This window comes from Tauraco erythrolophus, chromosome 4, assembly GCF_009769465.1.
Source record: "Tauraco erythrolophus isolate bTauEry1 chromosome 4, bTauEry1.pri, whole genome shotgun sequence".
Lineage (NCBI taxonomy): Eukaryota > Metazoa > Chordata > Aves > Musophagiformes > Musophagidae > Tauraco > Tauraco erythrolophus.
The window spans coordinates 38,981,683-38,996,746 of record NC_141468.1 but is presented as its reverse complement, the minus strand read 5'-3'; the positions used below and the strand labels follow the sequence as shown (position 1 = coordinate 38,996,746).

The 15,064-nt window shown below is 46.4% G+C and overlaps 1 protein-coding gene across 1 annotated transcript in view; it reads left to right on the top strand.

Moving 5' to 3' along the window:
• The first annotated feature begins 2,200 nt into the window (after window positions 1-2,200).
• PPM1H (protein phosphatase, Mg2+/Mn2+ dependent 1H) overlaps window positions 2,201-15,064 on the top strand; it is a 138,106-nt gene continuing 125,242 nt past the window's right edge. The window contains exon 1 of the mRNA XM_086610051.1: window positions 2,201-2,436. Within this exon, the coding sequence (XP_086466177.1) occupies window positions 2,201-2,436 (236 nt within the window). The remainder of the gene's footprint in view (window positions 2,437-15,064) is intronic.

Genomic DNA, 15,064 nt, shown 5'->3' with positions numbered 1-15,064 from the left:
TTTATCTTGCACCTGTAGCTTGTTATGCAGTCTTGTTTATGGCACACTGGGAAAGTTGTTTTGAAATGGGCGTTGTAGCATTTAGCCAATCACTCTGGGAGGTCGATGGTCAAGGGACCAATTGCCTTGGCCATCCTTGTGAACCATATTATATATATATATAGATTTGTAATTAATAAACAGCTGATGCTGCTGCTGCCGCCGCTGCCGCTGCTGATACTGCTGCTGCTGCTCCTGCTGTTGGCGTTGGCTCTTTCTCCTGCACCTGAATTCTGTGTCGTTCTTCTCTCCGTCCCCGAGACGGCAGCGACAGAATACCTACAATATCAACCCTGGAAATGACTGAACAAGAGGCAGGAAAAATAACCACCTCCTCTCAAAGGAGGTACATCTGTAATGCTTAATTTGGGGTAGATATTTCTCCAACTTTTCCTCAAGTAGCACTTAACACACTCTTAGCATCCTTCTTCAATAATCTACTTTTGGCTCTGCAGACTTTATCCGCAGACAGCTTTATCATAAACACTGGTAAGCGTCATCACATCTTTACATTTCTCACGTCTGTACACAAGGAACCTGGAGCAAATCCAGGCATTGTTGGAACTCAGCTCTCAGGATGTTGTTTAATAATTAGAAATCAAACGAGCTCACAGGGCTTAGTCTCCAAAACTGAGTAACTGTGTGTTCAGTGGTACACCAGCTGGTTTCTAGTAGGAGCCAGCTAGATGACAGCCGATCATCCCCACCAGCCACGTATGACGACTAACCAGCTATTCCCTGCTAAGTCCCAGTGCTAGTCTCAGGGCTTGCTGTACCTACCCGCTCCATTTCGCGGGTCACTCTGCCTTTCAGTGACACTTCCAGCTCTCAGGAGCACTGCAACGTCACGGAGCACAGACACAGCCTTGTTGCAGAGGACAGACTTCCCAAATGCTCTTGCTACTTTCCTCTCACCCTCATTTTCCTGAAGCTAGGCACACCCAAACGTGCAACCTTTCCGTGCATTTGAGTGACTACCACTTGCAGCAGACCTGCTAAGTTGTTTGTGGTTGGTTTTTTGTTTTTTGTTTTTTTTTTTTTGTGCAAGAGTATGACATGGTCAGTATGACATAGCCAGGGAACGAGGGGTTAAAACATCTATGCCATCAAATTTTAAGATACTCAAGCTTGTCCTTTCACTTTTGCTCCACAGCAGCATCCTAAACGCCCGGCTGTTTGCGGGGGGCTGCCACACCACCTCTGCTGGCTAGCAGGCAGCGTGATCCCCGGCTTCCCCAAATAGACAGGGGGAACCCACAGCCGCCTGGCTACAGGACTCGTTCTAGACCATTGCCGCTGGCCCGTCCTCAAGGTGAGGGTACTGATAATTCTTTTCAAACGATTTTGTAGGAAAAATACTTTTGACGTGTTTAAGGGGGAGCAGGATGGCAAACCCTTCAAGCGAGAGCTTCGTCCCCACAGCCCATAGGATCAAAGGGCTCTGCCACGGGCCGGGCCGGAGCGTCCCGCTCGGGCTGCGCTGGCTCGGCCCCAGGGGCAGCGGGGATGGGCGCACTGCGGGCGGCGACCTCCTGCCCGCCGGTAACGGAACCTCCCAGTGCGCCGGGCCCCTCGAGCCTCTCCGCCTGAAACGTCTCCCGGGCAACTCTTCCCGGAGGCGGCCGCGGGCAGAACCGCCCGCCGCTCCGCCGGCCCCGGCCCCCGCCGCACCGCTGCGGGCAGCCGGGGGCGGCCCCGCCAGGCCCCGCCCGCCGCGCACCTGCCGCGGGCCGCCCCCCCGGCGCGGGAGGCGGGCAGGAGGCAGGGCGGGGGCGGTGGCCGCCCGTGCCCGGCGTGTGCCAGGAGCCCGCCGGTGCCGCAGGAGGAGCAGGAAGCGCCCGGGCAAATCCAGCCTCGCGATCACATGACTCAGCAGCAGCAGCACCAGCAGCCGCCGGGCTGAGTTCACCCAGCGCCGCGCCGGGAGGGGGAAACCTGTCGCCGCCGCCGCCGTTGCTGCAATGAGCCCGAGGCCGCGCGGCTGCCCCTGAGCCCGTCGTTCCTCCGCCCGGCTCCGCGCGGCCCGGCGCCCCCATTGCGGAAGCGCGGCGGGGGCTGCCGGAGCCGCCGCCGCCGCAGCAGCGCTGCCCGCCGGCGCGCCCCGCTCCCCGCCCTGTGCGGCGGCTCCGGCGCTGCCGCCGCCGCCGCCGGCGGGGGTACTATGCTCACGCGGGTGAAGTCCGCCGTGGCCAATTTCATGGGCGGCATCATGGCTGGCAGCGCGGGCGCCGACCACGGCAGCGGCGCGGACTTGCCCCTCCGCTTCCCCTACGGGAGACCCGAGTTCCTGGGACTGTCCCCGGACGAGGTGGAGTGCTCCGCCGACCACATCGCCCGTCCCATCCTCATCCTCAGCAAGGAGACCCGGCGCCTGCCCTGGACCACGGGCTACGCGGAGTGAGTACGGACCCCGGCTGCGGCGGGCAGGTGGAGCGCGGCCGGGCCCGTCCGCCCCGCCGGGCTGGCCGCGCTCCTGGGCGCAGCGGCGGCGAGAGGCGGCGATGCCGAGTGACCCTCGCGGCGGCGGGGCGCCGTCCCGGGCCTGCGCGGCTCCGCGGGCAGCGGGAGCAGGGGGCGGTGGGGGGGGGCGCGGCATCCGCGGCGCCGTGTGCCCGGCCCGGCCCGGCTGTAGCCGTGCCCCTGGAGAGCTCGTTCCTGGGAGGCCGAGGGTGCCAACGGTCAACTGCCCTTGTACATCCCCGTGGAAGCGGCCGGTACCGGACGGGTGAAGGGTGGTAGACGGACAGCAGCGGGGCTCCTCCGCCCGCAGTGACGGCTCCGGGGGTGCAGGGGACGAGGATGGAATCCCCGCGGGCGAACAACCGTCTCCATTCTTGACGCGGGAATGAAAAGGGCTATTGATAGGAAACTCGGTTTGGTTTGTGCGTGGGTAACTGGTTCCCGCTGCGCAGAAGAGGTGAAACGTGTGGGGTTTGGGGCACCTTCCAGTGGACCTGGCAGCCGTCACGCTCGCTCATGGTGGCTGGTCACTTATTCCCCAAGCGTTTTCCAGTTTGGGGAGACGCTTGAGGAACACGAGCTCCAAACTGAAAGAAAAATCCATTGGCCAAGCCCAAAACTGGACTTCCTCAGCGGTACATTGCCCTCACTCACTCGTGTCATGGTATTTACTTTAGAGGTGCCTGGTCAGGACCTGGTCGCAGCCTTGAGTGCAGTCAAACTCTGTGGTTGCACGCAGCACCTTGAATACCAGCTAACCAAAGGGCAGCGTTTGTTTGGATGTAGATCCTCATCCTTTTGGCAGTGGGAGTATCCGCGAAGGCAAGGCATGTCCTTGCACTGGATTCCTGTATCAGGAAACATGTTGTTTTCTTTGATGATACTGGGAGCAGGACTCAGGATTTGGTTTCTCTCTGCTGCCGTCTCTAAGCCTTGAACATATCTCACCATCCATGTTGTTACCAACTCGCAGATTACAGAAGTTACGCTGAACGAGCTCTTCCAAGCTACAAGGTGTTTTGCTGTAGAACGCTGTCTCTTCAGGCATACACGAATTCCTAGCAAAGCTACTGCAAAAAACTACAGTGAAGGCTTCATGTTGTTAATAAGCAATCACCAGCTTTATTTAAAAGGTTGTTACATCACTGGCAACACTGAAACAGGAAGAGAGATTTAAAGAATTTTAAATTGGATTGTTCTCTTCAGGTTAAAGAGTTGAATAGACTACTGAGCGAATTTCCCAGGAACTGTACATTTAAATGTTTAAAAGTAAGCTCTAATTGTTCTCCTACTATAATAGTCCCTTGAAAAGCAGTGCTTTACCAAAGCAAGTAGGTGCTGCTATTTTTAGCTTACACGAGGTGCTGTGGCTTTCAGGAAGCAGCTGTAATTGCAAGTTGGTGACAAAGTGGAAGGGAGGTTCTCTGGCTCCCAGGTATGCACATCCACTGCAGCCTGCCAGCTTTGCCTGAGACTGGGAGAAAAAAGTAAGTGCCAGAAAGTGAAAGCCCAGGTAGACCCTGTAGATGAAGTTTTCTGTGAGGGAGCGTTTGGAGATAAAGTAAATGGCTTTGGTGATCATGAAGGGAGAAGAACATGCCAGGATCGTTTTCATATACTTGTTATTCTTTTGAGCAGTTTGATTAATTGGAAGGCGTAAAAAAGTCAGCTGACTTTCTCAGTTCCTATTGTCTATGTGAAAAGAGGTTGGCCTTATGCTTTATCTCTCTCTTTTTTTTTTTTTTTTCTGTCTTTTGACTCATCCCCTTCCAGTGCAGTTACTGGTTCCAATGCTGGTGGAGCTGAGCTTGGCGAAAGGTACTCCTCAGAGAGAACTAGTGAACGTGTTATCAGGCTCTTTCCAGAAATTTCAGTATGGTCTTCCAAAATGGGGTTTGGTTGTAACTGGAAGATGTCAAAATGCTCTCTGTGCAGAAGCTAAGAGGAAAGCTGTGCTACCAAAATTGCACTGACTTCCAAAGGCAAAGCGGTGCAACAGCCAGTAATGAATAAAGAAAAAGGAGATAAGGATGAACTTGGGTTTTGTCAAATATAACATCTTTTTTTTTACTCCTACTGAGCTATTACCGGGTTTTCTGAAAATAATTGTGAGGCTTGCTTGAAGGTATATGTTCAAAATACCTGTTTTCCTTTTGAAATGCGTTTGAGATTATATGGAGAAAAGAAGTGGAAAAATATCAGGAAGGTCAAATTACTGTTGGTACATATCCTCAAGTTTGTTTGTTTGGAGGAAGCAGGGGTTGAAATACTTTTACGCTATTATTTAGCATTGTGTTAGTGTCTGTATTAGGGAAACTAACAGAGCAGTTTTTGCCTGTTGTTCCAGTACAAGCGAGCACTTGCAAGAATGTTAGGAGAAAGTTTGGTGTCCTCACAATGAGCTTGTGATTAAATATAAGGTCAGCCATTTAACTCACATTTTACTAGTTTGCTTTGGTATGAAGAAATCAGAATATATGTGCCATACCCATGATGTTGCAAGGTCCAACTTCCCTGGACCTATTTCCTTTCTCATGTTTCCACATTGCAGCAAATCAGCAAAAGTGATTCCAGTGTTTTGTTGGTAGGGATGCCTTTGGGCACTGAGATTTTTACTTCAGAAGGAGAGGTTTGTTAGAAGGTAGGAATTTGGCCCAGAAGGCGTAAGGAGAGAGTGTGTGCCACTTTTATGGTGGCTGCCCTGATGTCATGGGCCATCCGCACAGTGGGGTTTGTGTCGGTGGATTTATGCTCCACAACCAGCATCAGCATCTGCCTCACTGTGTTTAGGAGGAAATTTTGGCTCTGAGAACAGATCACCTGGAGGCTTTGGCTCAGGAAAGTGTTTGCAGTGTTCGTGCTCTTTAGTTGTAAAACATGTCAGTTTACAGATGATGCTGGAGCTCCTTGATGTCATCATGTCCGTGTTTTGTCCCAGCTGGAGAAGGCATTTCAGGGTTAGACCTGCAGGACTAAAGCAGTCTTGAGTCCACAAAATTTGTATTTTTTTTCAGGGACTTCCTCTTGTTCCTTTGATTCTTGAGGATAGCGATTTCTTATTAACTTAGGTAGTGCTAAAGAAGCCCGCTCTGTTGACTATTTCTTCTCCTCCGCAGCAGTGGTATATGCCTGTTCATCTGACTTTTCCCTTGTAAGAAGCACTTCTCCCCTTTTTCTTGCTTCTCTGATACTAAACTTCTTTGTAATGGATATTTTTGCAATATTGCTCGTTCATGTCATGTATTTTAACTTATTTTTAAAATTACCTACTTATCTCTGTGGTATTATGCAGCGAAATATAAATTATCCTTTATTTTTTATTATTAGCTTCCTCTCTTTTAATAGTGTGATCATTATGCAAAGCATGTAGGCAGGCAAATGAAGTCTTCAAAAACATACTTGATGCTGCGATAAAACATTGTTGCTTCCTGAAATTTCAGTGGGAATCCCATAGGGACTCAGCTTTCCTTAGTCAGTGAGCAGCCTGAAAATTGTCTTTGGAAGTGACTGTCCTGCAGTTTCTTACTTGCATGAGAGACTTGAGACCTTGAATTTCAGTTCACCTCATAGTACAGGATGGCAAAAGGCCAGTAGATGTTTTAAAGAGATACTCTTGTACCACAGATGCTTTTCTGATGGTTGTTAGACTCCGTAGGAGCAAAATGAAAATTATATCCCACATCCAGTAAGCTTTTTAATTGTCTTTAAAGGTATCATTTTATTTGGAAATAAACTTTTCCTTTTTAATCAAGCACATCCTTAACGTAGTTTTACTGCATGTGGCTAGCTGATGTGCATCAGGAATGACCCAGGGAGAGAGTAGTCTGTTAACAAACATTCCTTTAAGTCTGCCTTTAATCTGTAAGGGTAAGGAGATTTACTGCTCTCTGCAAAGTTAAGTGATTTATTGGAGTAAGGAGGGGGGCGGGATCCTATCTGACATTTTATTTACTCATTGCCCTTCCTCCTCTCTGCAGGCACCTGCGCTCCTGAGGCCACAAGGCTCTTCCAAGCCTTTCCCTGTCTGAGCCACAAGCTGGTTTCTGAGCTTATGCTTGGATTGCCCTGTCACTGGGAGGGAAACTTCTTCTCTAGTCCTTTTCTATGTGTTGCAGCTTCATCCCTGCAGAGCTTCTGCTTAGCTGCCCTCAGCCCTTTTCATTAAACTCTGAAAGTAGATGCCAAAGTAGAGGCGGTAGTGTAGCTGGAGTATATAATGTGAAATGACTCGAATGGTATTCACCTGCATCTGAACTCTGTCCAGAACATTAATGCTCTTTTGCTTTATCTTGTTCGCTCCATGAAGGCAGAGGCTTAACAGGGTGGAGCAGAGCCTTCCTCTCCTGGTTGAATTCCCTGGACTATGTATGGTACAACAAAATTGATGCTAAATTTGCAAATGACGAAGGACTAGCCTGCTGCTCACACTGGTGGAGTTGCAGGGCAACTGAGTAGCATTTTGTGGCAGAAAAACAAGACTAGTGATTTTCCATCTATTTGGAATGTGTATTCCTGGTAGTCCAGAATTCAGTACTATAATTGCTTTTCTAAATAGTATGAATCTGGGGGATGGGTCCATAGCTAGCTGCTTCGGTATTGCATGCTTTCCTCTCTTTCCTCTTACCTTTCTGCCATCTCTTCCGAGAATATCAAAAGCTACTATTGAATACACTTAAGGGAAATGTGGAAAGTCTCAATTGTATGTTGTTTGTGACCTTATGCAAAGGAGTTTGCCTGCCTTTTTTTATTAATTTTTTAGAATTTTCTAAATGACGCTTTAGATATTTTTGCAGTTCCAAGTGATAATAGATAGCCAGAAACTCGGCTTTTGTGATGTGTGTGTTTCTTGGCTTATAATGTCAATTTATTGTCACAGTGGTGCCTTTCATTTGATGAGACACTGATGAAAGTCCGGGCTCTTTTTCTATGATGTTACATTTCAGAGATACCGTGGTTTCTCTGCTCTGCAGGCCTGCAGTAGGAATTATATTCTCTCTGTGGTGTGGTGGCTACTGACCCATAATGGATGCAGAGTTCTAGGTGAAGTGTGATGACTGTGTCCTTCTGCAGCATTATTACAGTGGCATGTTGTCACAGCAATAATTTAAATTCACATTGAAAAGGAGGGGAGAAGCTTATGGATTTATTTTTTTTTTTCTACTCCAAGTACTGCTTGTTTTGTAAGGCCAATGATGTTGCATCATATTTTCTCATGCTGTGTTACTTAGCTTGTAGGAAATGAATGTACATGAGAATTGACTGGAGGTTTTTAATAAAATCATTTTCAGCCTTTCTCAGTGATCATAAGCTTTAGGTTGGCAAATCAACATAAAATTTGTTGATTTTGTGGGTTAAGATAACACAGAAGTATTTTTCCACCTGAAGTACCTTTCATGTTCTGTCTAGACCAAACTATTTATACAAATGTTAAGCGTTGTAATAACAATCTGAAGCAGGTGAAAGCTTACCACGTCTGTGAGATGAGGTAAGCCAAAGCACAGAAATGGCTTGTCCTGAGTTGGACAAGTATGTTGATGTCGGAGGATAGGGTAGGGTTTGCAACTACCGATCGCTTAGTCTAATCCCCATTGCCTCCTCCTAACAGGAGATAACACCACAGTCATGCTCCTGTGAATTAAAAGTTACATTCTCATTTCTGGGAGCTAGTCTTTCTAACTGTCAGCTGGGAGCATGACTCATACCTCATTGGTAAACACGTTTCTTGTATGTATTCTGTTTGGTACAAATTTCAGGAGGACGGTACGCCTGGGAAAAGGAATACCTTTTTTTATCTTGTTCTGTTTGGCTCTCTTCTCAGTTTTAAGTACACAGAAATAATGAATTGTTTTCCTTTTAAAACTTTTAAAAAATTTGTTTACACTTCTCTTTGTCTGGGTAAAATTGTGTTCCTTTATTCCTTCTGAAGTTCAAAACATAAGACTGAGTAGGACCTGATGAATGAGCTAAAAATTCAAATCCCATATGTGTACCTAAAGAAGATTAAACATTCTTCCTGTGTTAGAATTGTTCTTCTATGCATAATGTAATGTTAACTGTCATATACGTTGCCAGACTCTTGTTTAAGCCTGGGCTCATATAAAACATCCCACAGGAACCTCATGATAGTTTTAAGAGCTTCAGAAATCCCTTTCCTTGTATAAGAGCTTATACTATAGCATCTAATATTTATGTAATGCCTCTAATCTGCCAAGTGTCTTGCAAATAATAATTTCAGAATAACCTTGGAGAAAAACGTATGTATGTAAATGTTCTGGTTCCTCAGGTGAAGAAACCAAGGCCATGAAGATAATCTTTGGCAAGAGATTTGATACAAATGTCAAGAATGAATGCTGAGTTTGAGATTCTCTGCTTGGACGACATAGCTGTTTTTCCTAGTTGTGTGTTTGGCTTTTCCTGTGTGGTCTCTGATGTCTTAGAACTAATGTGGGTAAAAGGAGAAAATGGGAGAGGGGGAGGTAAATCGTATGCTCTGATATTTTTAACATAGTCTAAGTTGCACACATGTGTTTCCTAATGAGGCAAGTATGAAATTCATCCCTCTAAGCTGTCTTGTATCGCTAGTCCCCCAGAGGCTTAAGGGTAGTGCTGTCTCATGTGTTTCTGAAAAGCTTGCTTGAGCATGGTCCTGGCTTCTGAAGGCAGAGGGTAACTGTGTCCTCCCAGGCAGCCTTCCTTTGGCCCCTTCTGCCCCGACACTGGTGGCAGTCAGCAGATGTTACCTGCAAACACTCCAGCTTTGTTTGTCTTAGGTGCAGCTGCATCGCTTGGGAAAGGTGTAAGTGGGAATGGCTTGAGGGAGTTACCATCGTGCTATAAAGCAATCTGGCAGGGCTGTGCCCCTTAGGGTGAACTGCTTTGAGCCTGTGAATGTGATCAAATGAAACATGCTCTGTTCGACCTTGAAAGGAAGCAATGCTGCAAAGCACAGGTCATTCCTGCGATGGGATCCGTGTATTACGTCAGGAAGAAATATGGTTTGTGGGTTTAAGGACGGGTTAAGTCAGCTGTGTGTTGAGCTGCATCCTGAGTAGGACTTGGAGTAGGGGAGTGCTGTTAATGATCGGAGGGAGGCGTCTTTGTGCAGAGCAGACACAGTAACTTTGCTGTGGCATGGGGCTGGAGTAGGAGGAGGCACTGCATGTGTGCTGGAGCAGCGCTTGCGGGGGAAGATGGAGGCTCCTGGAGCACACCTACTCTGGATCTCTATCCCCTCCCTTTTGAATTTCTGTTCTGATTGAACTTGCTGCTCTAAAATGCAATAGGCCCCACTGAGCAGCAACAGCTCAATATTAATTGTGCATTTTGTTGTCTCTTAAAAAATCCTTAGACCTCTTTTGTTTTCTTTCCATCCTCCCCGTTAAACAGAAGGAGGAAGGTCACTTATAAGACTTGGTTCCCATTTGGCCAGTTACATTTACATGGTAGGGTATATGTTTGGGATAGCCAGCTACGATACGCAGTATTATCCGGAGTGGTTTCCCTGCTTGTAGGTTAAGCAGAGTAGAAAAGGGTCATGGTTTCGAGTGCTCAGAGTTCAAAAAAGTTAGCACAGCTGGTGAGAGAAATCCCAGCTTGTGTCGAGCTCTCCATTCCCCCAAATCCAACGGATATGGGGTCTGAGTTTTATTGCATGGTAATTACAGAGGTTCAAGCACGTAGGAGGTGCCTAGTAGGTCCATTGCAGCCATTTGGCCGGCTTCACCGCTAGTGCCTCCTGCCCAGCTCCCCCATCCAGCGGCACGCTTGCTGTCTAGTAGACGCTGCCAACTGTACTTGTGGTTATAAGTGGCAGAGTGCTGAAAGGTTGATGGTATATGAGCTGTTCAACAGATGAAGCTCGTGAAATGGCTGGAGGCAGGTATGATTCCTCCTCTCAATACTGTACATTAGGCAAATGTTTGTCTGCAGAGTTTAGTGTTCTCAAAATATACTGCACCCAGTATTTCTTTGGGGGAAGCCATGCTGGAGTAAAACCAGTCTAACGGACATTTCTGGTTCTTGATCACAGCGTGGTTTAACTGTTGGAGTCTGAGAGGAAGGAGGAGAAAAATAACCCCAAGCTGAGGCAGCCAGCATTGGCAAGCGTGGTGGTTGGAGGAAGGCTCTGAGCAGGAGGGGGTGTGGGCAATGCATAGTTGGGGAATGCCAAAATATGGACCCTGTAAGTGACTCAGCACTCATGCTGATTTAAAAAAAACCCAACAACTTAAATAAGAATAGGTTATCAGTGTGCTGTGGTGAGCAAGTCCACCTGGCATGAAGCAAGGTGGCAAATCACTTCTTGTGATTTGAAGCAAGTGAAGCAAGGTGGCTTCACTCCTTGTTTGGGATCTATATTCGACATGGTGAGGCTTAATGGGAAGGGAATCTGCTGGGGGAGTCCGGGACTGCTGAGGTACAGGGGTATGGGCAGCACTGTGTCCTCGGAGACCCTCTGGCTTGACAGAACTGAAAATGTATATATTTTTTAAAAAAGGAAAAAATTAAAATGGTAAGCTGTCAGTCCCATTCACTGAAGTGATTATAATCTGTGTTTATCTTAAATTCCTTTCCTTCTATTTCTTTTCTTTGATACCAAGGATTGCACGAATACCTGAATCTTGTGCGGCCCTGGTCTTGATGGCCATGGCAATGCTTCTCCAAATGGTCTCCATCCCCAAGACGGGCAGGAGTCGAACGGGTCTGGTCCCCAAGAGGAAAGAGAGCAGCGTTATGTCAGCCTCTCTCCCCTCTGTCTGTCTGTTGGTTTCACTTGTCATAATGCCAGGGTTTTTTTAACTATACTGGGCATCTCCTCTGCTGGAGGAGGAACAATGTCAGATCCTGCAGGCTCTGCACCTTTCCTTCTCATGAAAGCAGGTCCGGGGTCCTGGTAGTGACTGTGGCTGAAAGGTGAATAACCATTTCCAATCTCTTCCTGCTTATCCACCCCCACTGCTTTCTTCTTTTTGAAGTGCTACCATAAGGTGGAGTCAATCCTGACTGATTGCTTTTGATGCTGTTCAGGCTGTTTTGCAGGCAGCAATAATGACACTGATACCATGACCTGGGGTGGTCAGCTTTGCCAGACTTCAGGGAGAGAGGATGGGGAAAAGAGTGGGGAAACCACGTACTGTCATATGTTTGCTTTCTGTGGTGGTTTTCTGCTACAATAAGAAAAGTAACAGATTAAGCTTTGGTTACATCTTTTGCTTTGTTTATTTTGCACCATAAACAATTGGGTTTTTTAAGGGAAGGATGACACGACAGTATATGTTTGAGTTGGAGTGGAAGAAAAGCATGTGCTGTTTAGGTGTTAGCTTGTGGTGATTTTCTGGATCACGCTCTGATGTCCTGTATAGCACTGCTTCAGAAATCCTGCGGCAAAGTGTCCTTGGACAGGTGTTAGAGGTCTGTGAGATTGTCTAGGGATCCTTTCATAGTCGTAGCTCTGCTTCCAAAGTCTTCCCAGTTGATTTCTCCTTTTATTAAATCTGCTGGTCCCATAGCTAAGTGCTCTTTGTGCTCTTTTGTCTGCGTATTGCTTAAAGGTACCCGCAGAGGTGAGATCTTTCTTCCCCTCTGCTCCCCTCATGAGCCCTTCTGCATTTCCCTGATTTGTTCCTCTGTCCTTTATGGCCTGTTATGATAATTTCTACTCTCCCGCCTCCCTGCAGAGGAGCAAGAGAGATCCAGCTCCAGCCAAGCTCCACAGCAGATCTTTTTTTGTTGTTGTTTTTTTTGGCCAACATTGACTCATTCAGGCCAAATATGATTTGTCTATCTTTAGGTATGTGTTAGAGACCTCCTCAGAAACAGATGATGCGTAGCGTGCGTTTGTAATGCTGTAAAATACCTGTCAGCCATAACTAACAATCTGGTCCTTGGTGGGGTCTTACATTGGAGGTGGGACTGAGGATGGGTCTCCAGCTCTTACAAATTGAACAGTGGTCCATTTTGTGGAGAAGTCTTGCAAAGAAAAAAAAGTTACCCTGCTGTTCTTCAGAGATCTCTTTTTCAGATCTGTTTTTCAGATGTAGCAGGTCACCATGCGGACAGACACGCTGTGAGTTCTCATCCTTCAGTTGTTCCCGAAACGGCAGTTTCAGCCTGTTACCCAGCCATGAAACACTTGATACCCATTCCCTGGGGTGAAATGAGATCCTTTCCATGGCAAGCTACCTGGGCAAGGGTTTTGTCCTTTTGTTCAGGTGTGGTGTTTAAAGACACAGCTCTTTGAAGTCTAAGAAAATACAATAGGCATTGCTGCTTTGATTTCAGATGGATTGTTAGGTTTTGAAAAAGTTTGAATGAAAGAGAGGTTGTTCAAAGTGCCACTGATTTATTTATTTATTATTTTATAATTATTTTTCTTCTCTTTCCACCCTCTGTCTTGAGGGAAGTTGCTTTTTATCCTTGGTTGTGGACTTTTTCCTTTTTGATTCATAATCTATGCTGCCTGTCTATGAGGCGGAGAAAGCGAGAAGCTATGAGACTTAATAGTGGGAAGCAAACTTTCCTTTACGTTCTGGTTGGGAAGGTTGCTCCTGAAACCGCTTCAGGCCCAAGCGTTGTAACTGACAGCAAGGCCCTCTCCAGCGAGTTCAGAGTTGTGTTGGATGCTCCGTTTCAAAGGCGAGAGCTGCCATATAAAACCCACCATGTCCCTGCCTTGCTGACCGGGCTTACCAAGTGGCTGAGCAGCTCTGCTTGTACCTGGGAGCACAAAGTGTTGCACCTTTGTTAGTTTCAGTGGCTGTGCAGGGAGCTCAGTGCTGCTTCCCGCATCCTGTCCTGTCCCCCCGCCGTTAATTCCGCTGGCTCCGCGTCTGTGCAAGTGCCTTGGCAGGCTGAATGTGGGTCTTGTTTTTTTTATTTGTTCAGCAGTATGTGATGCTTTACAGAAGCCTGAGCAGTAAATCTGGTTTCCTTAAATTGCAGGTTATGAGCGTTTTTTAAAACAGCATTTTGGAGAAAGTGCTTTTTCTTCCGAATCCGTATTAAGAGTCTTTGTTTCATGAGTGAATGCTAAATTTTGATGTAGAAATTAGATCTAAAATCCAGTTTGAACTAGTTTTTGTTTCTCTTGGTTGAACTTATTTGTAGGTGTCTTGACTGAAAAAGGAAATTAAAAGTTTTTTTTTTCCCATTTCTTTCCAAGGACTTGATCTAAATTCGAACTTGCAATATTTATCCCTTAGAAATTTTAAGAGCCATACAGTGAAACCTGCATTGTATGTGTGGTGCTGCTGGGAATGGAGTGTGCCTTTAGATTCAGATATTTGGTTAGGCATTTAGAAATGGAAAATACTGATACCTCAGCGAATATCGTTACTTATATCATCACATAGATCATAAAATTTTGTGGGTAGTTGGTCTGAAATGAGTGATTTCTATTTTGCAGAATGTAAATAGAATTTCCTCCCCCTGTCGTCTTCCTACTCTTTGCACAAAAAATATTTTTTTTTCAGCCATTTTCATGCATTATTTGAAGGTGAGCATATGTGACTGATGTAAGTTCTCTCGACCATAATGCTGGAATTGGTAAGACATTAAAACTTACACTGTTCTTTTTAAAAATTAAAAAGTACGTCAAATTCAGACTTGGAGGGTGATACCCTCTCCCATACCTTGTCACCTTTCTCATTAATCACATCACCAGACCTGTGCTTTCAGTTAATCTTTATTCTTCTTAATAAACTTTAATTTAAAGATCAGTGTCTCCGCAGCCTTTGCAAAATGCAGATGATGACTTCTTCAGGCTGGTACTCCCTCCAGCGTACTTCTCAGTGTTGTTTTAAGGTCTCTTGTCCATCTCTGGTAGTACAAAGCCAGGAGTTACAGCTCAGTGAGTTCCTTCAGCAGCATCTCCAGAGTAATACCTGAAAATCCCAGGTCTGTGGATGGTAATTCTATTAGCCATTCATCAAGCTGGGTCTGGAAGAATGCAGTTGGTGTGCAGGAATATGGGAAGTTCCCCATCTCTGCTTTTAATCCTGCTTTTAGAAGAAAAAAAGTTATAGGCTAATGTGATTAGCTGTAATCCCATTCTTGCCTGGTTTTAGAAAAGTCTGATTGCTAAATCACAAGCTCGTTCTCTGAAATGGTTTTGTGGAGGGAATGGGGAATTACTATGGTATTCAGCTCATTTGTCTTTGGAGAAAACACTGGAAGCAAGAGAAAAAGAAACTCTCATAGCCGGCAGTGAGTTTCTAGTTTTTGTTGCACAGCAAAATTTAGAAATCTGAAACCAAGTGCATGTAAATGGAAACACAAAATGGGCATAATCCTTTCAGGTATCTAGGTTTATGTAGAAACACGGGCAAGGAACGACTTACACGTGCAATGCAAATTGCTCTTTAGGGCTTTGTAGGCCCAAAGGTTTACGAAGGTATCTTGTTATTTCTTGTTGCTGCTGAAACTGATGGTGTGGTTGGCTTAACGTGCACCAGGGACAGGGCTGTCTCTGATAAAAGCCGCAGCTTCTACCTGAAGTGAATGAACTGGGGACTCTTTTCCCCATTGAGGCACTTGTTTTTTCCTTTAGTGCTAAGGGAATGAAGAC